At 37.9% G+C, this 24539-nt stretch overlaps 1 protein-coding gene across 2 annotated transcripts; it reads right to left on the reverse strand.

The window, feature by feature from the left end:
* Positions 1 to 1162: 1162 nt before the first annotated feature.
* Positions 1163 to 12078, reverse strand: Sac1 (Sac1 phosphatase). Of its 2 annotated transcripts, XM_067784043.1 has the most exons (10): positions 11737 to 12078; positions 11414 to 11505; positions 10990 to 11327; positions 3975 to 4083; positions 3702 to 3889; positions 3091 to 3246; positions 2634 to 3023; positions 2383 to 2550; positions 2216 to 2317; positions 1163 to 1776 (listed from the first exon to the last, which is right to left on the reverse strand). In XM_067784043.1, exons 1-10 carry the CDS (start codon positions 11772 to 11774, stop codon positions 1579 to 1581), a joined length of 1779 nt encoding a protein of 592 aa, XP_067640144.1. In that variant the 5' UTR covers positions 11775 to 12078; the 3' UTR covers positions 1163 to 1578. The 2 variants fall into 2 exon arrangements, with proteins under 2 accessions (XP_067640144.1, XP_067640145.1); XM_067784044.1 differs by lacking the exons at positions 10990 to 11327; positions 11414 to 11505; positions 11737 to 12078 and adding an exon at positions 9891 to 10955.
* Between the last annotated feature and the right edge of the window lie 12461 nt (positions 12079 to 24539).

Below are 24539 nucleotides of genomic sequence, written 5' to 3' on the forward strand. Positions count from 1 at the left end.
GACAAATTACAGGTGGGAAATATATTGGGTATGTCGTAGTTGATTATGGATAAGTAAAAATCTAACCTATTACAGTATCCAGATCGAAGGTATTTGACTTTATGAACAGAATTCACCGGGAAATCCCTGGAATAGTAATTCGACGCCTTTTTATGGATGTCTACGAGAGCCTTATGTTGTTGTTGTATTAACGAAAATCTTATGATTCTTCTTTTCATACGGCTAAACTCTTTCGTACTGGATTTCTTTATAGTGCTTACGGATATGACTTCTTAAGTTCCCGTAAGGCGAAACATTTTCAATCAGATGTCTGTTAGATTGCCCAGGTTTCTGGGTATTCAGCATAAACTGTTTGTTCAGCATTTTATTTCTCTCCTTTATGGGGAGTATTCCCGCCTCACGGTGTAGGTTATGTTCTGGTGAAATAAGAAGACACCCCGTTCTAAGCAGTGTTTAAACAGTTTTCAGCCAATTGCTTCATATGTGGTTATGAGCGTTTCTTTATCTTTGCCCCATGTGTTGCCGGCGACAGACATGAGAATTTTGTTGCGGCTCTGAACTTTAGGATTAATTGCGGCTGCATGCTCGGCAAAATATAGATCTTGATCGAACTTCACACCCAGTATTCTTGGAAGTAAGACAATCTATAGCGTAATGCCATCGACGTAGGTGTCCAATATGGTCACAATGACTTTGTGATTGTTTAAATACGGCCGAAGGTTTGGTCGATGACGATGTTAGATTTCGCGAGCTGAAAAAACTGTGAAGTCTAGGGAGAGAGTCGTTGATTTTATAGCATGGCTTAGCGATGGATGGTCCGGAACCTGTTGCCATTATCGTGCAGTCATCGGTGTGGGACACAATGGTAACTCATGTCATGTGGGAAAGGGAGCCTCGATATGTGAAAGCTAACCAAAAGTGGGGATAGGATACCACCCTGAGGTACCCCTTGTTTAATTCTTCAGGGTTTTGATGTTACGTTCCTGAACTGCACCCATTCGTGCCGACCATACATAATTTGCTGTCCACCCTTTGAAACTGGGAGGAATGTGGGACCCTTCCAAGTCTTTTCTGATGCCATCAGAGCCAGTTTCGATTTTGCACGTTATAATCTAGGTAGCTATGCATTTACTTTTCCGAAATTAAAAAAAAACTATGTTAAATCGTTGCGGTTTCATTATTTTATTGATTTAATAAGCCTTTGCGTATTTCATGAAGAAAATTTTTAATTCTTTTTTCTTTATACTAGTTCTCAAACCTCTACAAAATATTTGGTCTTTCGCTTGAATTTAAAAGTTTTGCTAAGTACTATTATTTACTACGAATCGTTCTTTTTACATATCATTTAACTCATTTTTAGAATAACACATAAAATGGGCTATAGATAAGCTAGGAATTGCGATGAACACTGTAGCAGCAAATATGCGTAACATATGGGTAAATTAACTTCTATTCTAATAATTAAACTCTTGTGCATATTTGCATTGTTGTTAGGCGTTACAGTTGTTCTTTAGTTTTTTCAGTATTCCACCATCATTTCTCATCTAAACACAAATAATAACGCCTTTCCCACAATTGCTAGGCTTCAATTTTGATTGGCGGGAACAAACGTGGCCAATCAACGAATTCTACACCATAATGTAATATGCCAGTGGTACCGACACCAATAATTGTGCCCCATAATAATAGGAATAGTAAGCTTTCGGTATTAAATTCAGCCGGGAATATTGCCGTGATGAAAAGCATTGCAACAGCAAAGAGCAAAACGGAGGGAATCTGAAAAAAAAAAAATTATATTTATTAACAGCCTTACGTTTTTGCTTAGTAATGTTAATGAACATGGTAATTGGAGACTACAATAATAATTCAGGAGTTGAAAGACTTCCCTTTAGCGTAAAACATTAAAAGAACAGTACAAGCTCTACAAGTAGTCTAAATTTTCATTTTATAAGCCTTATGCCCAGTTTTTCAGAATGAGTTTAAACTCTAAATTTACTAATCTTTGAACTTTCGACTTGGCTCGTTTTTTTTAAAGATCACCTTAGTTTAAACGGCCAAAGTGGCAGGATCAAACTTTAGTGATGTTTAACTTTCGCTTAAATCCATGATAACTTTTTGAAATTTTAAAAATCGTCTTTTGGTTGCTATGAGAGGTATTTAACATAAAGAACAGCAAGAAATTCAGACACAACTGGACAACAAAGCTAAAACATACCGTATTATAACGCCATGTGCGCTTCACTACCAATGGCGAAGGTATAAGATTGCCCTCATCAGGTTTGACCACATACTTGCCCAAGAATAAATCGAAACCATCCTAAAACCAAGTATTTTTCTTATAACGCAATGTTTTCATATTAATATAAGATTTTTTACACAAACCTGCCTACTACCATCCGCAAAATTATTTAGATAATAACGTGTAGCTGAATTAATACCATCTTGCATGAGGCCAGCTTTCGATCGTTTACCGGTGCGTGTAAAATCGGTTTTCAGTGCACCAGTACCGGAGTATTGCAAGGAAATAACATCAGCATTATCCGCCCAAACCTGCAGTCATACAAATGGAGATGTTAACATAAAACATTGTAGAAACGATTATTAAACTATTTGAAAGCTTAGTACATACATACCCCCTTAAATATGAATTCAAAATTAGGCGAAGCGCGTTCAACTACTTGACCAGCTTGTAAAATACCCAGCTTTTGTAGCACAGCAGTTAACGAACGTTTAGCTAGCATACTCTGTACAACGTTCGTACGATCTAAACAATCAATACAATTTGTACGAAATACACCATCCTGCACTGAAACCAAACTACCGTCTTCGCGTAAATGGAAAAACGAAAACTCGTCCTGATCATGAGCAATGCGATCAATGAGAATTTGTAAACGGTCCCAACGCATTTTTTTGCATTCAGCATGGAAGTCAAAAGCGTGATAACGTACATTTGGATTATTCATTTGTTGTACGAATGTACGGAATGCACGTTCTAGCGTACCTTCGGAATGTTTTTGGTCCACCTGTAAAACAAAAACACTTTTTACTATATTTTTTCTTAAGCAGTAATGATGATTGATATTAAATTACCAAGTTTAATATAATTTGTCGTCCATAAAGCATTATTTGTGTATCAAAATGCCTCATACATGCAGCTAAATGATCCTTGCCTGGAACCAGCTCCGGATCGGGTTTGTAACGCAGATTGGGTAACTGTCGCCAAAAGAAAGGCATACTACCACGTGTCTGAAATTGCAAACAAAAAATTGCTTAGTATATTAACACAAGAATAGATTTCCGATTTTTTAAATGTTGTTGTTGTTGTAGCAACCCCACCTAATAGCTGCGACCGATCACAAATTGTCATCAATATCCTCTAACGGGAGTCCAAGGAAACTTGCTGTTTCCACAGAGGTGCACCATAATGAAAGGGGTGTTAGAGGCGTTGGTTCCACATTACAATTAAAGAGATGGTTGGTGTCATGTGGGGACACATTGCAAGCGGGGCATACATTTTGTATGTCGGGGTTGATTCTGGATATGTAAGAGTTTAACCTGTTACAGTATCCAGAACGAAGTTGAGCTAGAGTGACTCGCGTTTCCCTGGGGAGTATGTGTTTCTCTTCCGCAAGTTTTGGGTACTGTTCCCTGATTTTTTAACTCATATAGGTATGTACAAACATAAAATTTTAAAAATTTACCTGCACAAAGGAGATTCGCTGTCCATTGTATTCGACAATTTGTTCCGTTTCAACAAAATTTGCTACATTACCCGTTTCATCTATACCTCGCGCAAAGAATCGTGTGCCAGCACGATGTATGGAACGTCGCGATATGATTGACCAGAAGAATGTTTGACCATTTACTTGCACTTGATTTATGGAGACAACTATGTGGAAAGTTAATTTTTAATCGAAATTTTGAAATTAGTTTTAATTTTTTTAATGAAAGAGTGTATGCATGTTCAAACTTACATCCTAACATAATTGGTAGCGCGAATTTACGCATTTCTGGACAGTTGAAGTTGCGTAGTAGAGCGCCATTCCAAACAAATCGTTCGTCAGCGCGTTCAAACAATCCATTCTAAAAAAAAAAAATCATAATGAAAGAAAAGTTACACAAACACTATTACGTGGTAGGCTTGCTAACCGTCATCTTATATGAACGACGGTCTTGAATTCTCATGAATGAATCGCATAAATTAAAAATGTTAAGAAAAGCTATGAAAGCCCTTTTGACCTAAGACCAACATTTTTGAAAACAAAGCCATTTAAAAAGTTGGCAAGCCTGATATGTGGGACAGTCTTTTAAAGTTAAACAGATAATTTGGTTCAAACTAGGCTTAAAGTTCTTGAATATTAAATAATTCAATTAAGGTCCGTCTTCTCATGTGATATTTATTTGCCCTATAAACACAAATTTTGTTCAGAAAAAATATTTTTTATCAGACAGATAAATAATGCTTGAGAAAACGGCCTTAATATATATATACGTTAGGGCGGGTCGATTTAAAAATCGCTCATTGCTCTGTGAAAATCGTATTCTAGGGATCAAAATAAGAAACTTTGCCGAAGGAACCATACCTCTAAAACGAATTCTGATGTCCCCCCCTTTGGGTCGAACTTTTGGGTAGGGGCAATTTCAATTCTACCTGCTGTCTTGTGGTGGCTTAAAAAAACAACACAAGCAATTTTACGATCTGCAATTGTGTCACAGTGATACCTTCATTTTTTAAAACGGTTGAATAAAAAACCCACACAACATGCAATGCATCACAGTGATGCCTTGGTTTTAAAAGGGGTTGTAAAAACGCTACTTTCTAATAATTTTTTTTAATTTCTTTTCTATTACTAAGTTAAATTCATTTTTTCATTTACATATGTTCTGACTAAATAAATTTCTAAAGAGAAAAATAAACTCCAAAAAGAAAAAACATAGGCATTTCAAAGCGGAATTTTTCAAAATTTGCCCCTACGACCCAAAGGGCGGGACATCAGAATTCGTTTTAGAGGTATGGTTCCTTCGGCAAAGTTTCTTATTTTGATCCCTAGAATATGATTTTCACAGAGCAATGGGCGATTTTTTTGCCTCCCCACAAATCGACCCGGCCTAATATACGTATATATTTTTAATATATTATAAAGCTTTCTTCTTTGTTTATTTAATATTTTATTTTATTAATTGAAAGTTGTTTTACTTATTACCAAATATTTTCAATGAATATTTTTATACATCAAAAATGAATATTAGAGAAAAGTATATAAAAACATATTTCACATAAATTACAAACATAGTTATTTAAAAGTTGATAATGCTCAAGTGTATATTATGGTTTACAATATAATTGAATATTTTCATACAGCAACTAAAAGGTGACATATTATAAACCGATCTTGAATCAAATAGGAGGTTTGACTGTCTTTTTTCTGTGCTCAGTCCATTCTACTTGTAAAATAATACTTCCGAGTCGAAGTTCTCGCCATAAGCCGGTGTGCAGAGATAAATTTACATCGGGGATATACCAAAGAGAAAATCGCTATACTCAGCGACAGTCAGGCTGCGCTCAAGACATTATCTTCAGCTGAGATTAAATCATCAACACTCCTTGAGTGCGTAGAGAGGTTAAACAGGCTAGGAGTAATTAACACCATCCGTCTGGCATGGGTACCTGGACGCAGAAGTGGATGGTAACGAGCACGCGGACGAGCTTGTCAGGTTGGCAACGGCCGAAAAGCCAATAAGACCGGAGCCCATCGTGCCAATAGGGTCACATACAATAACGGAAGAGGGGCACAATAGACCAATAGGTCGCAGTGATTAACCTCACAACATCTATCTATCTAATAATACCCCATATGTTCTTATTATAATCTCACGGTTTTGAAATAATAATAATTTATTTGAAATTATATTAACCCATACAGAAACAGTTTAAATTATTGGTAAGAAAAATCTTTGACTGAAAAAAATATAACAAAACATTTTTTTCTTCATAAACTTGAATTACATAGATTGCTACAGTTTCAACACCCCTTCTCAATAATGTAATCCTAGCTTACAACATAAATTATTAAATCTATTTGTATTTAAAGCTTTTGTAAATAAATCTGCTAACTGGTCTTCGGTATTGACTGCAGTCAGTATTATCATGCCCTTTGCAATCGTGTCTCTTGGAAAATGATGTTTTATATCAATAGCGGGACTCATTAAAGCATATAAACTTATAAGGTGTAAAATTATATCCATTTACACACGCTGTTATATGAACGCACCTAGTAATATTCGTGATAAACTTAATTGTCGATCAGCTGTATTATTACCCAAAAAAATTGTATGATTGTTATACAAATTAAAAAATGCCAAGATTAAGTGAAAAATCAAAACAAAAACGTCTTTACTAAGATATTCTTGTAAATGCTTACTGATGTAAGAAATTTCTGATGAAAATGCCTGCTGTAATGTCTGCAAGGTTGCATTCCTTTGAGTTTACCGCGTTTACACCATGAAATATGCGCGTAAATTTATACAAATTGTGTAAATGATTTTTCATACATTCATTTGACAGCTCGTTTACGCACTAGATAAATTTATACGTTTACACACTTTATAAGGTTACATGAGTCCCCCTTAAATGTTTTGTCCATTGCCAATGCTCTTCACTTGCATTCTGCTGATATCTTCCCATGTAGCCAATTGAAAAACAAATATCAGGTCTTACGCAAAGCATAATAGGGGGACTCATGTAACCGTATAAATGCCTTATAAAGTGTGTAAACGTATAAATTTATCTAGTTTACGCACGAGCTGTCAAATTTTGTATGAAAAATCATTTACACAATTTGTATAAATTTACACGCACATTTCATTGTGTAAACGCGGTAAACTCAAAGGAATGCGACCTTGCAGACATTACAGCCGGCATTTTCATCAGAAATCTCCAACATCAGCAATTAAAGGCGTTTTAGTTTTGATTTTTCACTTCATCTTTTTTTTTGACATTGTATAACAATCAAAAAAATTTTTTTTGAAATAATACAGCTGAAAAACAATCAAGTTTATCAAGAGTATTACTAGGTGCGTTCATATAACCGCGTGTGTAAATGGATATAATTTTACACCTTATAAGTTTATATGCTATCATGAGTCCCCCTAATGTACATTAGTCTCCTTAGCAATTCTCTATAGGGCTTGTCACAACTGGTGTTTTCTTTACTTTGCAATAGTTGTAATCCTTTTTCCATAGCACTTCGCACAGTATTACAGTCTTCCATTCCAAATTTTCTCAATACTTTATCAATACTACCTTCTTGTGATAAAGTAATATGATCACCAAAATTCTCAATTTTAATTCCCAGAAAATATTTCAGTTCACCACAATCTGACATTTCAAATTTTTCATTCAAAGTCTTTTTCAACCAGTTAACCCTCTAACCGGCCAATTTTTGTTTTCAATGAAAAAACTCATACCTATTAATTCTAGATTGCCAAAACAGTTAACAATTTTCCCCCCAGGGCTGAAAAACCCCACCCCGCCTTTAGGCGGACATGCCTGTTTACGGATACTTGAAATGAACGAGAAAGAATTTTCTTATCTATTTTTATTAACAAAAAAAAAAAATTAAAGGAGTATTGAATTATTGTATATGGAATAGTTGGAAACATTTATTTTTAGCTGATAAGCATAAGTAAGATTACATTTTGTGCAAAATATTTGAGTTTCTGATTTACAACCAGGCATTTTGCACACCCTTTATTGCTCCGATCCAAAGAATCAGGTATATGATCAATGCCATCGTAACGAATATCAATCGGTGGTGCGTTAGTTTTTTTATTCGGCTTCCATTGGTAACTTGGAGAAGCACTAGCTGGTCGCCCCACTGGTTTCCTTAAAAGTTTGTGAGAGCTACAAAGTATCTCAGCCACTTCAACTCGAAAATCCGGGAGTTTCACATTTGTAAGCTGAAGATTTGCGGTAATTCGACGATAGAGCAGGTATGCACTTACCATTGCCATATCTATAAGATGATAAATTATATTCAGCGTCCACTTCCTCGTTTTCATCCGAATATAATAGCATCCTAGTAAGGCGCCCATGAGATCAACTCCCCTCACATGATAGTTGTTTAATAATATTAGGGCATGCCATTTCAATTTTTTGCTTATCCTTCCTGTCGTATCTAATTGACTTTCTTGGTGGCGCTTCATCAGATGCAACTCTAAACTGCTTTACACCTGCGTATGTTGAAGCCAAGACAACGGCTTTTGTGTCCTTCCATACAGCAGTAGTTATTTCAATACCATAAGCAGTACCCAGAAACTCTTCTGAATAACCTCGATCTTTTTTGCAAACATCTTTATCCTTAGACAGCTAGCAGTTGGAAGCGATGTGTAAAAGTTATCAAAATACAATATGTAGTTCTCGAAATCAGGGATCGTTTGTGACAAACGAACAACGACATTTGAAGTTGCCCCCAAGTCAGGGACGCCTTCAAATACATCATTGTCGCCTGCACCTTTACAAACTTCAAATCTGTACGCGAACCCGTATGAGTCGCCTGGGCAAATAACTTGTTTCCATATTTGTGTGGTTTAGCTGGCATGTATTGTCGCAAAGCTCACATCATCTTCATATGAGCTGCATTCTGGTAGTAGTTTTTGCGAGAAAGTCGCTAGTAGAAGCACTTCCTAGTTCCTGAATGTAATTATCAATTTGCTCAAAATTCCTATCTGATATAACTAACTCTTCAGTTTCACTCCCGTCTTCGCTTATCTCATCTTCAGAACGGCCATCGTCGTCACCTAAAGCTTCCATGAGTTCTGCAATTTCTTCATCAGACAACTGTGACAACTTAAGCCTTTTGAGTAATCCATTTCAGTAATATAAGTTCTTCTACTGAAGAACAAACGTATGGTTAGTATGATTTTCGCTATAAAAAAACAGCGGAATAGGCAACTCCGCCTTTAGGCAGAGTATACGTTTTGGCCAAAAATACTGTAATCTTTTTATATAATTCCACATCATATTCACATATTTCAATCTTTAACAATTAGTCTACATACCAATAATTTTTTTTTGACGATCGAAACATGTTTTATCACTTATATTATAGTTACCAAAACCACTTCTTGCAAAAATAATATTTGTAGTCAGTGCACTCTATTTTTCCAACTAGAATGATTATAACGGCACCGTTCTATCACTTACAGTTTTAAAATCAAGGCAGCCGCATTGATCTAATAATTAGCGAACACGATGCATTAAAAATTGTTCGAAAAAATTGGGGGTACACAAGTTTTACCAGTTTAATCTAACCCCGCCTAAAGACGGGCTTGCCGGCTAGAGGGTTAATAGAAGCAAACGGCTTACCAGCAATAAGGAGGTCATCGACATATGCCAAAGTTTAACCTTATCCTTATTACACATTATTGCTGACGACCGTTCATCGTCACACCGCTCAACCTCTATTTCAATTTCATACAACCCATTCCGTAGATGTGCAGTTGCTAAGAGTTCTCCATTATTTATAATATTTGCCTTGCTTTTACAACATACTACATCAACACCGGCATTTGTAAGTTTTCGAACTGACAACAAATTGTCCCTTAACTCTGGCACATACAGGACATCTTGCATAATAAACTCTACTCCTTTATTACTCAACCCACTGATTTGCCCTGAATATCTAGCAATTAGTCTGATTATCTTAAGCTACATCAATGAGAACTTGGTTATCCAATTTAATTAGATTTTTATAATACCATTTCTCATTAGCCTTATGGTCACTCGCTCCAGAGTCAAGTTTAAATTTAAGGTTTGAACCATACGCTTTCCCCAAATCGTTTCCACGATCAGCAACAAAACAAATACTATTAGCTTTTTTATTACTTACTTCGCTTCTGGCTTTTAATTGCCGATAATCTTTGGCTCTATGACCAACTTTTCCGCATTTAAAACACTTGCCTTGAAACTTTGAAGGCTTATTCATGTATTTCTTACTACTGAATCCTGTCTTCTCAGAATAATCCCTTTGATGACGACCAGATAACTTGATCTCTTCTGCCAAAAATCTTTCTTTTACAACACTAACCGCCAAATTAGCATCCTTTAAGTTTTGCAAAGCAGTCACAAGCGGATCAAATTTTTCCGGTAACGTTAAAAATAACTGCGCCAACAGATCTTTTTCATTGATTCTAGCACCCGCCATCTTCAGCTATCTCACGTTGCTAGCTGCTTCTGCACCAACAGCTGGCTCACAACTGATTTTCGTGCAAAACTAATTTGGAGATTGTCCCACATTTCTTTCGTCGTTGTCTTTTCGCGAACATATCCCACACAATCGTTACGAATAAATCCAACTAACAAATCCTTGGCCTTCTTGTCCTTCTTTAAAAATTCTGCTTTCGCCGCTTCTTCATTTGGAGGAGAGCCCGTTAAAACTTCGCCCAAACCAAGAGCATCAAAATACATTTCGACACGGAATCGCCAGTCGTCGAAACCAGTACCATAAAACTGAAGTATCCCGTGATCTTTTAGTTCGCCCATAACCTATTATAATCTCACGGTTTTATAATAATAATATTTATTTGAAATTATCATATATGTATGTAATACTCCTATATTGCTAATAGAAAATGCTCGCAATGAGTTTTGAATTCGAAATCAAAACAAGACATCCTACAAAATTTTTGTGATTGTAGCAGCATAAGTGTGACAAGAACAAATTTAAATTTAGGTACATTCGATTATTGAATACAAAAACAACAGCGTGTAAACAGTAATATATCGATACTCTGATGTTTCGGAATGTACCTAGCCTTTTGTAGCAATATAGGAATATCACATATATGGAAATTATATTAACCGATACAGAAATAGTTTAAATTATTGGTAAGAAAAATCTTCGACTGACAAAAAATATGACAAAACATTTTTTTCTTCATAAACTTGAATTACATAGATTGCTACAATTTCAACAGTTCTCAAATTACCTTTAAAAAACCTGGTGGCATACCATGTAATCGCTGTAACGTATGCGTCAAATCATACCAATAGGAAAAGTAAAAAAAGCGTGTATCCAACGTTTGGCGCAGCATATTCAAATAAATTTCATTTTGTTCACGCTGTTTTGGACGCAAATGCGTTATTGTTGGAATGTAGGGTATAATATCATAGCCAGCTAAACGCCATATACTAGCACCATTCAACATGCCCACATAAAGGCGATGTGTGGCAACAATTAAATGATGACCGCCACTGAGTTGGATGGTGCCAAGTATGCCGCAGACACGACGCGTTGGTACTTGGTTGTTAAGTTGATTTCCTTTGCCTATAAGATTTTGTGATAAATCATTAAAGTAGATATGTATGTATGTGATCAACCTTGGTTGAACCCAAGATATGAGCACTACTTACTTTGAACACGTACTGTATTTACAACACGATCAATTACCAGCAACTCATCCTTGCCATTCGGTTCAACAACGAAACGGTCCGGCGTTATGTAGCTATTTTTGTTGCAATAAAAATTAATAATAAGCAATTATGCCTTTGCAATATCTATTTATAAATTATGTCAAAACCAATGCTTATTGCATGCAGCGGTCAACTAATTCACTTATAACTACAACAAAATATGAACATCTAAAACACCACCGAGTATAGCATCCCACCTAACCTTCAGCGGCTCATTGACCGCTCGATTTACAAATTGCAAGTTGGCACACATTCATACTTACAGATTCATGTCATCATGCAAATCCCAACTGGTATCCATTTTTACGTTTTAATTTCGATTTTTGAATAAATCTTTTTGTTACTTGGATATATGTGGCAAATCTAAATCCACTGTCCTTTTTTCAATTTTCCAAATCACTGCCTAGTAACAAAAACAAGTCTCGCAAAAGTTGCTATTAATTTTTTATACATATATCGTTATGTTTTCGTTGTTTAGGTTTTATTTTAAAATACAATTAAGCTATTCACTTATTATTTATGTTCATTTTTGCAATAAGAAATTTAGAACCGTGTACAAATAGGCTGCTATCAAAAATTTTGCGAATTTTTACAGTAAACAACCAAAACAGCTGTGACAATCCTTTACAGGGTTGCACTGGTATGACCATGGCGGAACGATACAAGGTGGCAGCATGGCGACATACCTACAAACATAAATAAAAGTTTGATGTACTTTGTTTTTGTAAATTCGATGGACAAATGTCAAAATCGTACTGAGTCGGAAGTTGATGTATCAATTCAAATAAAAAAAAGTTTATAATCAGCTGTCCCATGCTGCCACCTTGTATCGTTGCGCCATGGGTATGACTGCCGTGTTTTAAAATTTACTCACAGTAGAGACTAAAGCCGGAGTCATTGGTGCCGTATGTCGTATCGCTGTAGTCGTATCCCTAACGTAATCAGCTGTTTATCGTTACGACGGTAAAGCTGGAGACATTGGTGCTTTATCGGTAACCGTATCGGTAACCTTATAACAGCTGATTCGACCAACCTTATGAGAATCAATGCAATCGATTATTGGTGCCGCTAAGGTCGTAACCGTATCGTAGCCAACCAATTGGGTTTTGGTTTACCGTCGTAACGATAAACAGCTGATTACGATAGGGATACGGATACAGCGATACGACATACGGCACTAATGACTTCGGCTTAAACCAAAACCCAATTGGTTGGCTACGATACGGTTACGACCTTAGCGGCACCAATAATCGATTGCATTGATTCTCATAAGTTTGGTCGAATCAGCTGTTAAAAGGTTACCGATACGGTTACCGATAAAGCACCAATGTCTCCAGCTTAATTTGTAGTCCTTTCAAGGTTTCTGAACAGAGAGGTCCTCACAAGGATAATCCTCGCGTTCCAATGATGCGTGATCTAGATACGGATGGAGATTTGTTGCATTTGCATGTTAAATTTCTATGCGTATCTGGATCACGATTCATTGGAACCCAACAAGTGATTATTAAAAAAAAATGTTATTTGGTGTGATTTATCTCCGAAGAGGTAAAGGCCAATTAATGGTGACTTATAACCATAAAACCATAGCCAGATAAAACAGCTGATCGAACCTACCTTATGGAAATAAATGTAATTGATTAATGGTGCCATACCATAATGCTAATGACATAACCATATCATAGCCAACCAATTGGTTATTGGTTTTCGCCATATCCATAACCTAAAAATATCATTCCGTTCTTGTCTTTTCCCGCGAGTGGACGTGCAGTGTCATCCTCAACTCAACGTCAATTTTCAGGCTTTTTTGTGTTGAGTGGAAAATATAAAATAGTCCTCAAGGTTGGCAACTTTGCTTCCCTCGGGCGTTTTGGCGGTGTTAGGAGATGCAGCGCCTCCCTGACCTGGGATTAGGGCGGTTTTATGCACTCCTAATAGGAATCAGTGGCATTGGAAAAATGGCGTGGTGCCAATTAAAAACCTAACCTTAATATTATACATACATACATAAACTAACGGCAAACCTGGCGTGACGCCATAAAAATCAAACGTGTTTTATATACGAACGGGACTTTTACCCGAATCAGTGACATTGGAAAAATGGCGTGGTGCCAAAAAAACCAACCTTAATATTATACATACATAAATAAACTGATGGAAAACATGGCGTGACGCCAAAAAAATCAAATGTTTTTATATATGAACGGGACTTTTACCCATAACGGGATACTGGAAAAAACATGGCAAAAAGCCATATATTGAATTTTCAAATATATATTAAATATAATTTTGTGCCTGGCGTGGTGCCATGAAAAAAAAAACCAAAAAATTAACTTTTATACAAATAACGGAGTTGAAAGATAACCTGGCAGTATAAGGGCTCTTTTAAGCACCTTGCCAACCGACGCTTGCATATGCGGTGTCAATTAAAATAAAAAAAAAAAAAAACTAAAAATATTTGAGTTGGTGAATTAATTAATTAATTAACACCCATATTATGAACTCATACGATACACGATAAACGCTTGCAATCTGTTATACCGTATTATGAAATAAATTCTAGCGTGTGAAACCCGATCTTTACCGTTTATCGTTTGTCGTGGTATTGCCATACGCTAACTATCGTATCAGCTGCTCAATTTTCTACGCTAGTTATCGTTGCTAAATTTTTGTACGATAGCCATTTTGTACGGGAGCCATGCGAGCTATTTAAATAAAAGTAAATATAAAATTATTACAAAATCCAAGAGAATCAAACTAAAGCCTCATTCCCGACACTCTGTTGCAACACCCTGGGCAAGAAACCTTAAAGTGGCACAAACCCTCAAAATATTTGGGATGGACGACCTAATTTTACGGGCGCGCAAACTGCCTTCTACCTCTGTTAAGATATACTCTGAAATCTATTTTTTTTATTAAACATTTTTTTTTTACTTTTAATATGTCAAGTACTTACAGTGTAGAGTTCATTTGAAGAAGATTGGTAGCATCTCTCAATTTTCTTTTTTCTATGGCCTCTATGCGGTATAAGACATTTGAATTGTTGGTATTTACGTTTTGTTTTGCTATGTGTTTCGTATAGGTTCACAAAAAATTTTAAACAAAACTCTGCTGTCATTCACAATAGTACATCTATCGGGCGTGTGGAAATCGCAATATGAAAGTTGATTTTTTACGATACGCTAGCAAGCGTTTATCGTCTATCGCATGACAATTCATAATAGGGGTGTAAGAGATTTATCGTTTGTGGAATATGTTTGAAATTTTTTGCGTTTTCCTCATTTTTATGAAAATGTCAGATGTTTGAGGTTATGGCACCATTAATCGATCACAATGGAGTTGGTTATGGATATTGGTATGGTTACGACTATGACGTTAGGGTTAAGGAAGTTTAATTGGCCCTTAAAGGCCGAGCTTCTCTTCTAATATGCGTCGTGCTTCTTTTAATTTTCCGTACAGTCACGGGACGTTACCTACATGTTTTATGTCCACTCCGAACGGCAGCTGCAAGGCAGATGTATTTTCACCGTATTTTCAAACGTAACGTTGGAGAATGGAGCTGTGTGTTGCAGGCACACACGTGTGAGGGAAATCTTCTCACCGCATCAGGAGGTTCAAGCAGCTGACTACTTCTGGTCGCTTGCTGTTTACTCTGTCCTAATCGGTTGTTTATCCGCTAGCTGGGGAACTTAATTAACAGGGGTCGGCTGCAGGTGGGCGTCTGCCTTGGATTAAGCGGCTTACCATACAAACGGGTATCATAGTACCTTATCCCGGCCGACAACCGCTATGCTTGTCCTTGGGACCCACCACGTAAAATCAGACTTCAATGGTCATGGAAATAAGCAATCAAAGTGATCACGGAAACAAGCGCAGTATCGTTGTCGGATTCGTTTTGGGAAAGAGACTTCGTCGCCAAGTACTCTCGTTCCCCCATGTGGTCGCGATAGGCAGTTTTACCGCCAGGGTGGGTAATTAAGATGTTTTTCGCCCCACAGTCGGAAAATTCAGCCTCCACAATGAAACCTCTTCTAATGCACTGAGCCTGATCGACTTCGCCTGTGCTCGAAGCATTGCCATATCCAGCACCAGGTACATGCATAGCAATTTTCATCGAGCTATATGATTGTCCCCGATCGAAATATACGTCATGCCTCCAGTGTTTTAGATGTGCGCCCGATTCGGGGACATATCATCGCCTGGGATCACTACCTCGTCGCAGCCTAAATACGCGCCCGCCTCCGTGCTTCTAGAAGCAAGCAATATACAACAAGAAAAGCTGGACGATGAAGGGCTGCAATCAAAACATACTGCCAATGATTTTGCAAATCAACTCTCACACCTGCTCTCTGAGAGCACAATCCAACCTGAGGGAATGCAGGAGTATATCTCCAAAGCACTTCATACCGCCATCAATGAAAAAATTGGTTACCGGTTACCGCGGAAAAGCAACTGGTACGACGATACAAGGATACCTCGAGTTGAAAAGTGCGCGAAACGAATTACAAGAAGAAACAAACAAAGGCAGAAAGGCGTGGGTGAGTGGAGCTTGAGCTGCTAGCTACCAGGAATAACATCCGCAAATTTTACAAAAAAAAAAACTGTCGGTAATCGGAAGGTTTTAAGTCCGGGAAAAATTCCTGTAAGAATTGAAACCGGCGACCCGATAACCGATGCCCAGAGAGTGCTTAGATTATGGAGAGAACACTTCTCTGTGCTCTTAAATGAAGAAATCGATGCAACACGCAGGGCAAAAGAGAAATCTGAGCCCGCAATTGACAATGATGTAATTAATGTTCCCCCACACGACTACGACAAAGTCAGAATAGCAATAACAGATTAAAAAACAAGGCCGCGGTCTCTAATGGATTGCCTGCGGAGCTATTCAAATGCGGTGACGAGGAGTTGGTAAAGCGCATGCATCAACTTATATGCAAAATATGGTTGCTCGACGATTGGAATCTAAATGTTCTCTGCCCAGCCTACAAGAATTGGTCTACTAAACATCGCATATAAGGTCCTGTCCAGTTGTTCGAAGGGTTGATGCTTACCGTGAATCGCCTGCGTGCGGCTAAGAGTTTAAAATGACGGTAAGCAATACCATCAGAAGGACCTCTCCGAGCCGTTCGAAACCAAAGGAGGTTTCAGACAGGGCGACCCCCTATCATACGATTTTTTAATTCTAGAAAATACTATACAAGCTGCAGAGCTTAACCGCTCTAGAACAACATTATTTAAGAGCGTGTAATTACTGCCGTAAGCTGCGACATTAACATCATCGGTCTAAGCAATTTATCTTTTTTACTTACTGCCTTATTCCGACCGTTTTTGGTAAAACTTTTACCGAAGTATTAGCCATCATCCGGTGGCAAAGATGCTGAGCCAGATAAATAATTGTGCATGTAAATGCAACAACAACGATTTGAGCCAGATAAATCCAGATAGAAGTCTGGTTCAATTTGTGAGCCAGATAATTTGCTAATTACTTGTCTTTAGTTTGGCAACGCTGCTTTTAATAAACCTACTTTTTCAAAAATAGATGTCGCTGCTTAGCCTTTCACCGTATGAGTTAAATGAAAAACAGCGGCGACATCTGCCTAACACATTTCACGTGTGCGAAAATATCACGACCTCTGCTTCTCAAGTCTCTCAATGATCCAGAGGATTCCCGTGAGAGTTGAGTGTTATCCTAAGCTGTAAAACTCACTGGATGACGGCTATTATGTTGCCGCAAAACGCTACCAGTTCATGTAACCGCGATTCTGGCTTACACGGTTATACTGCCCAAAAACAAAGATACGCAATTGAAAATAAAATGTAAATGTGAACTAAACTTTTTGTTAAAAGGTATTAATATTGATGTATATATTAGGCGCGGTTCCAGCAGCACTTCTAGGGGGGGGGGGGGGGGGAGGGGGAATTTTTTTTAAATATATATAGTTATAACTTAAATAGTAGACCAAGCAAGAACAATTAAAAATTACTAAAAGTCCGTTTTGTGATAAGAAACTACTATGTATATTAGTATTGTAACGAATTTGCTTGCAAATCCTCTTATTTGCCTTTTTGCTAAGTTCGTATCACCAAACTGTTAAATAAATAACTCCAATATTGAATAATGGAAAAATGGCCTTTATTAAAGTACTTCACAATAACAACCAAACTGTGCAACGAATATCTTGCTTAATAACCACACTGATTGATAGCTCAATGAAACTCTACTATTAAAAATAATACTGCTATTGCTCGCTAGATATCGTCTTAATCGAAACTGCTTGACAACTCAAATCAAACTGAATTCCTTCTTGCTCGCTTGCGCCGCTTTTATAGTTTCCGCTGCATACATCTAGGCTCTTCCATTTCCAGAACTTACCAACTATTTCGTGTGTTTATAGTTCTCATATAGTTTCTACTTGTTTACAATTGTCTACTTTTCAGCGTCTCTCATGTATGTGAGTTTGTAGTTTACAGTCTCAGTATAAGTAAATGCATCTGTGTGTGACATCTCTCGGCTGCCTTATATATGTGTATACATGATTTGATTATTGACGTAAATACCGCTTAGCACGGCCTTAGCATCGCCTTAGTGATGGTATAGCTTAGTGATGCTAATATCCGTGACAGTATTATATATTTCATTACAGTCAATATTTACTATGTACATGATGCAATTGTTGAAAAAAATAAAATCATAAAACAAGGCGATGTGGTCCTATTTTCGGAAAAATGTATTTATTTAGCTTCTAGCCTCACAGCCTCAATTTCAAACTACAATGAAATTCTGCACTCTTTTGGATAAATTAATATTTTAAGATTTTTAAGAGAAATTAAAATATTTTTTAATTCGAAATATCTCTCATAATTTTTCACAGTCGAAAATAATGAAAATACGTGTTACAAAGCTCTAGGGGGGGGAGGGGGGCGGAATTTCCCCCAGTTCCTCCCCCTGGAACCGCGAATGATATTGTAGCGACTCTCCGTCATCCCTTGCCAAAAAATTTGTAGTCAAACGGGTTTCGGCGTTGCGCCATCATCATCAGTGTCATTTTTCGTTCCGATCTGTTGTTATCATTCGGATTATTACTGTCGAGGTCAATACACGACGAAGGCATCTCTCCAGATATTTTTGGACGCGTTTCTGTAAAGCAAACTGTAACGAATTCTGCGGATTTCTGAAATTTATACGCCTTCTGCTAACGTTCGAATCGCTAAACTGTTGAATAAATCACTCCAATATTCAGTATTGCAAACAAGCCTTTATTTAGATTACTTTGGGAGCAGCACTTCACAACCAATAGCGTGTTAAAATCAAACTGATTAGTTATTACTCAGCTTGTGCTGCTTTTATACTCTCTGTTGCATCGTCCGCATATTTCTCCAAAGGTCTAGACGTTTCACCTGCTAGAACTGTTGTATCCCCTGCTTGGTAATTTAGTTATATGCGTGTGTATGTGAGAGTAGGAACTTCGGCTGATGACTACATGTGTGTGTATGAGATATCTCTTCGTTGCCTTGTACATAAGTGTTGCTAGTTTTAATGTGTACACGAACATAAGAGTGGCTGCTTCATGTTTTTGTTGTTGCGGGATTATTTACTAACAGCCTAGTGATGTCAACGTTCGCCTCAATACAGATAATAATATTGATATAATAGTGAACAGCGGAAGTACTGCTAATAAATGCACTACTATAAAACTCCAATGTTACTAAGTTCTTAAGCGCGCCTATAAATATTCCACACAATTAGGGTTAAAAAAGCATATGAAATTAGTATGTGCTCAAATGGTGAGTAAAGGAATAGCCACAAAAAGGCATTACTTAGAGACCAATTGCAAAGCGAGCAGCGGGGCATTCATATGACTGAGTGGTTAGGGGCATCTGCTTTACTTACTTACTTAATTGGCGCTTAACCGTTTAAACGGTTATGACCGTCCAACAAGGCGCGCCAGTCGCTCCCTCTCTGCCAACCGGCGCTAATTGGTCACACCAAAGGAGTTGATATCGTTTTCCACCTGGTCCTTCCAACGGAGTTGGGGCCGTCCGCTACCTCTGCTTCCATATGCGGATTCCGATAGAAACACTTTCTTGGTCATCTTTCATTCGCATAACATGGCCTAGCCAGCGTAGCCGCTTCCTTTTAATTCACTGGACTATGTTGATGTCTGCGTATTGCTCGTACAGCTCATCGTTAAATCTTCTTCGGTACTCGCCATCGCCAACGCGTAGAGGTCCATAAATCTTTCGAAGAACTTTTCTCTCGAACACTCCCAGAGCCTATTCATCTGATGTTGTCATGGTCCATGCTTCTGCACTATATAGCAGGACGGGAACGATAAGTGACTTCTAGAGTATGATTTTCGTTTGCCGAGAGAAGACTTTACTTTTCAAGTGCCTTTACACTAGTATAAAGTATGAATGTTGGAGATTTCGAGTTAAATACTCAGCTCCCGCGTAGCTAGCTGATGAAGAAGTTAAATTCGGAAACATGTCCTAGTAACCATCGCCGTTTGTAAAGATTTCTTTATGGTTTTTGACAAAAATTGCAAATTCTAGAAGTAGCATGCCCTCAGGTGTATCTAACTAATTGCACTTTTAGGTTTGCCACGTCGGAACCTTCGAAAAAGTTTAGTCCTCCTTGTTACAAAATTTGTTTGGATTTATGTCGGCCTGTGATAAAGCAGAAAAACGTATATATACGTAAACAATAAATCTATATCTTAGAAAACTTCTAGTATTTTCCAAGGGGCGGAGTTATTCTATAACATAAGTTCTGCTACCTGATTGGGGCTCTGCCGTTTGGTCGTCAAACAAATCCTGGTAACACTATGGACATCTTCAGTATATGTGAGGTCCTTATTGATCGACCAGTACAACCTTACCTAGCATTCCAATGAACTTCTGCACGAAATAATAGATGACCTACAGTTTTTTTCGATTGAGGTAATTGCTTTTTTTCGGTAGTCTTAATCGAAAAAAAAAAATTGAGATTATCTTCAGAAAAATTATTTTATGTCTTCCCATTCGTCCGTATGCTTCCCGTACGTCCATCAGAATGTCCACATATTTTTAGCAATACATTTCATTCAAATAAAAACATTGTAGCGAAGACCAATGCATCGATCTCTGTTGTCCCAAAAATGTATAAGTTCAGTTTTCTATCTTGAATAGTTATAGAGATATTAATTATATGTAATGCAAAGTTCTCTTTAAGTAAAAAATGGGCGTGGTTACAGGTTTGAAATCAAGGGGTTGTGTAGCATAACCCTTTCAAGGGGCTGCCAGCGCGATTTAAAGCTTCTACAACCCAATAGTCAACCGTACCACCCGTGGCGAATCCTGTTTATTTAGCAGGCAACCCCAAGTTCCTCACGGAAGATGCTATTTTCCGGAACGCACCGGATCTGTTTCAAAAACAAAAAAAAATACTCGCAGCATCGTTAAAACTCCAGAAAATATTCGGGGAGTCCCTTATCGGTAGGGGTGATAATTTTCTCGCACAATCAGGCTGCGCTAAATGCCTTGAACTCATGTGTCGACAACACAAAGTCGATCACCGAATGCCGCAGATCTCTTAACGAGATGGCCCAGCAATTCAGGATTAACCTTGTATGGGTACCTGGTCACAGGGGTATTGAAGACAACTGTGTAGCTGACGAGCTAGCCAGGAAAGGTATGAACGCCCACATCCTTCCTGAAAATTACTCGGTAGGTATACCAATGGCCTCTTTTAAGTTCCGTGCGAGCACGAACACTATAGGTAGAGCGAATATGCTCTGGTCAGCGCTTCCTACATGTGAGACACCAAAGTTGGTGTGGCCATCATATGATAAAGGTCGCACTAACACTCTCTTTACCCTGAATAAATCAGGACTTTCGACCCTGATAAGGGTTCTTCCCGGTCACTACTTGATAGGTACTTATAGGAAAATAAAGAATAAATATTTCCTATTGAAATTTAAATATAAAAGTATTTTATTATTTCACAATGAAAAATATTGAATGACTGACTGAACTATGAAAACTTGTTGAACAATATAAAATTTAAATGTTCGTTGATAAGCAACACTTTTGTTCTGAAAACATTTGAAATGCACCGCCACACTACCCCCCTTGGTAGAGAATTTGGCTACAAATCCAAAATTTCTCGAAATCGAATTTTCCTGCCAGACCGGGTCGTGCATTCTGAAACTGGTGCATTTGTAGGAACAGGAGCAGGTACAGACGTTGAAAAAGGATCTGATGTAGAAGTAGGAATAGGTGTTGAAACAATGTCATCTTGAATAACAAAATTTGGTTTTACACGATCAATTAAGACTTTAGTTGGTTCATTTCGAATTTTGAGTGTGACTGTTTTTTTATCACGATTAATTATTTCATACGGCCCGGTGTATGGAGGCTGGAGTGCTTTAAGAAATGGTCCAACTTTGAGAAAGGCGTGACTGCGTTTCGAAAGTTCCTTGAAAACAAAAACTCCAGGTTGACAGTGTCTTGATGCTCGAAGTGAACGTAAGCGCGACATAAATTCACGTAAACTTGAAAGAAAACTGCTTGTATCATCGGAAATTTTATGTACAAAACTCGAAGAAAGAAATTCAATTGGCAAACGAATCGTCTCACCATAAACCTTTTCAGAGGAAGTAGCCTTGATATCTTCTTTAAAAGCTGAGCGAATTCCAAGTAGAACTAGAGGTAAAGCCCGAACCCAGTCAATGTCGGAATGAGCCATGATTGCGGCTTTCAAGTGACGATGTAATCGTTCGACTAAACCATTTGCAGCAGGATGCCAACTTGTAGTGAAATTATGTCGAATTCCGAATTGCTTAACAAAAATTTCGAAAAGATGAGAAGAAAATTGAGATCCACGATCTGAGGTTATAATTTCAGGAACGCCAAAACGAGATATCCAACAATCCAAAAGTGCATGAGTCACATTAACTGCAGTTATGTTCTGCAAAGAATATACCTCAGGCCATCGAGTAAAACGATCGATGACAGTCAAGCAATATCGAAAAGAACATGCAAGTGGAAGTGGACGAATCAGATCAATGTGAATATGGGAAAATCTCTTTGCTGGAGTTTCAAAATTTTTAAGTGAAGCATGAACATGGCGTGAAATTTTTGATCGTTGAGAATCATTACAAGCACGAGCCCAATTTCGACAGTCTTTATTCATTGATGGCCACACAAAACGATCGCTGATTAGCTTGAGCGAAGCATTGGCACCTGGATGGCTCAGGTTATGTAGCTGATCAAAAACAGAACGACGAAACGGTGATGTGATGAAAGGCCGAGCTTTTCCTGTTGATGTATCACAAAACACAGTAAGTAAGGAACCAGGAATTGGCACACGCTCGATGCAGAGAGAGGAATTTTCTTGGGTAATTCTCTTAAGTTCATCGTCTTCTTCTTGAGATTCAACCAGTAACTTGTAATCCAACGGTGCAGAAACAGCTTCAACTCGTGAGAGTGTATCAGCAACGACATTATCGGCTCCTTTGATGTGCTGGATATCAGTTGAAAATTCCGCAATGAATGAGAGTTGTCTGAGTTGAACCGGTGGAAGTTTTTCACGTTTTTGTTGACAAACGTAAATAAATGGTTTATGATCGGTGTAAATCGTGAATGAATGTCCTTCCAAAAAATGACGAAAGTGCTGGATTGCAGCGTAGATCGCAAGAAGTTCACGATAGAAAGCAGGCCAAGAGCATTCTTTTGAGAACATTTTCTTCGAGAAGAAGGCAAGAGGTTGCCACACGCCATCGACAAGCTGTTGTAAACATGCTCCGACTGAATGGTTCGAAGCATCTGTAAACAAGCCAAGGGGCGCACCAATGCGAGGATGAACCAGAAGTGAAGCAGAAGAGATACAGTTTTTACAGGTTTTGAAAGCTTCTTCCAGTTCAAACGTCCAGTTGATTGGTTGAGATCCTTTCAGGAGTGGGTTGCTGATTGCGTTATTCAATGGAGCTTCGTATTCAGAAACATGCGGAATGAATCTGCGATAGAAGTTTAACATTCCAAGAAAACGTCGAAGACCTGGTGCTGTTTTTGGCAATGGAAATTCCTTGATTACCCGAACGCGCTCTTCTGGAGCTTTTATTCCAGCAGCAGAGATAATATAACCAATAAAAGGTATTTCATTAACTCCAAAAGTACACTTTTTGACGTTGATCACCAATCCGTATTTTGCTATACGTTCAAAAATGATCTTAAGATACCGTTCGTGCTCTTCTTTGGAACGAGAGAAAACGAGAATGTCATCCATATAAACGAAACAAAAATCTAAACTTCGCAAAACTTCATCCATGAACCTTTGAAAGGTCTGGCCAGCGTTTCGAAGTCCAAACGTCATGAATGGAAATTCAAAAAGGCCAAATGGAGTAATAATAGCAGTTTTGGAGATGTCATCTTCGGCTACAGGAATTTGTTGATAAGCTTTAACAAGATCAATTTTCGAAAATACTGTACAACCATCGATAAAGTGAGTTACGTCATGAATGTGACGGACAGGATATCGATCTGGGATAGTTCGAGCATTCAATGCACGAAAATCTCCACAAGGGCGCCAAGTTGAATCACTTTTTAGTGCCAAGTGTAAAGGCGATGACCAAGAACTCTCTGAAGGACGAGTTGTATCAGCCTGTAACATAGCGTCGAATTATTGTTTAGCTACTTTTAATTTCTCAGGATTTAAGCGTCGGACTTTGCTTGTCACCGGTGGTCCAGAAGTTGTACGAATGTGATGAACAGTCTCGTGTTTTATATTACGAAGTAAACCAGGTGGACGAGTAATTTCAGGAAATTGAGAAATGAGAGCACTGAAAGTCGACGAGTCCTGAACTGCTTTAACACAGCTTTGCGATGAAGGCTGAGAAAAACCGTGTACTTGAAGACCAGTTGTGACGTCGACGATGCGTTTTGTACGACAATCCGGTAAAAGGTGATAATAAGCGAGAAAATCCGATCCAATTATTGGTAGATCGACGTCAGCGACGATAAATCTCCATGGAAAATCACGACGAAGTCCTAAGTTGAGATTCAAGGTTAGAAAACCATATGTTTTGATTTT

The sequence above is a fragment of the Eurosta solidaginis genome, chromosome 4, assembly GCF_040869045.1.
Source record: "Eurosta solidaginis isolate ZX-2024a chromosome 4, ASM4086904v1, whole genome shotgun sequence".
NCBI classification, from domain to species: Eukaryota; Metazoa; Arthropoda; class Insecta; order Diptera; family Tephritidae; genus Eurosta; species Eurosta solidaginis.

Coding starts and splice junctions, on each gene's coding strand:
- Sac1 (XM_067784043.1), bottom strand. CDS start 11,774: ATGGATACCAGTTGGGATTTGCATGATGACATGAATCT. Junction 4,084..10,989: donor TGCCACCAGGTTTTTTAAAG/GTAATTTGAGAA, acceptor TTTTTTTTTTAG/AATGGATTGTTTGAACGCGC. Junction 2,318..2,382: donor TTGCGGATGGTAGTAGGCAG/GTTTGTGTAAAA, acceptor ACTTGGTTTTAG/GATGGTTTCGATTTATTCTT.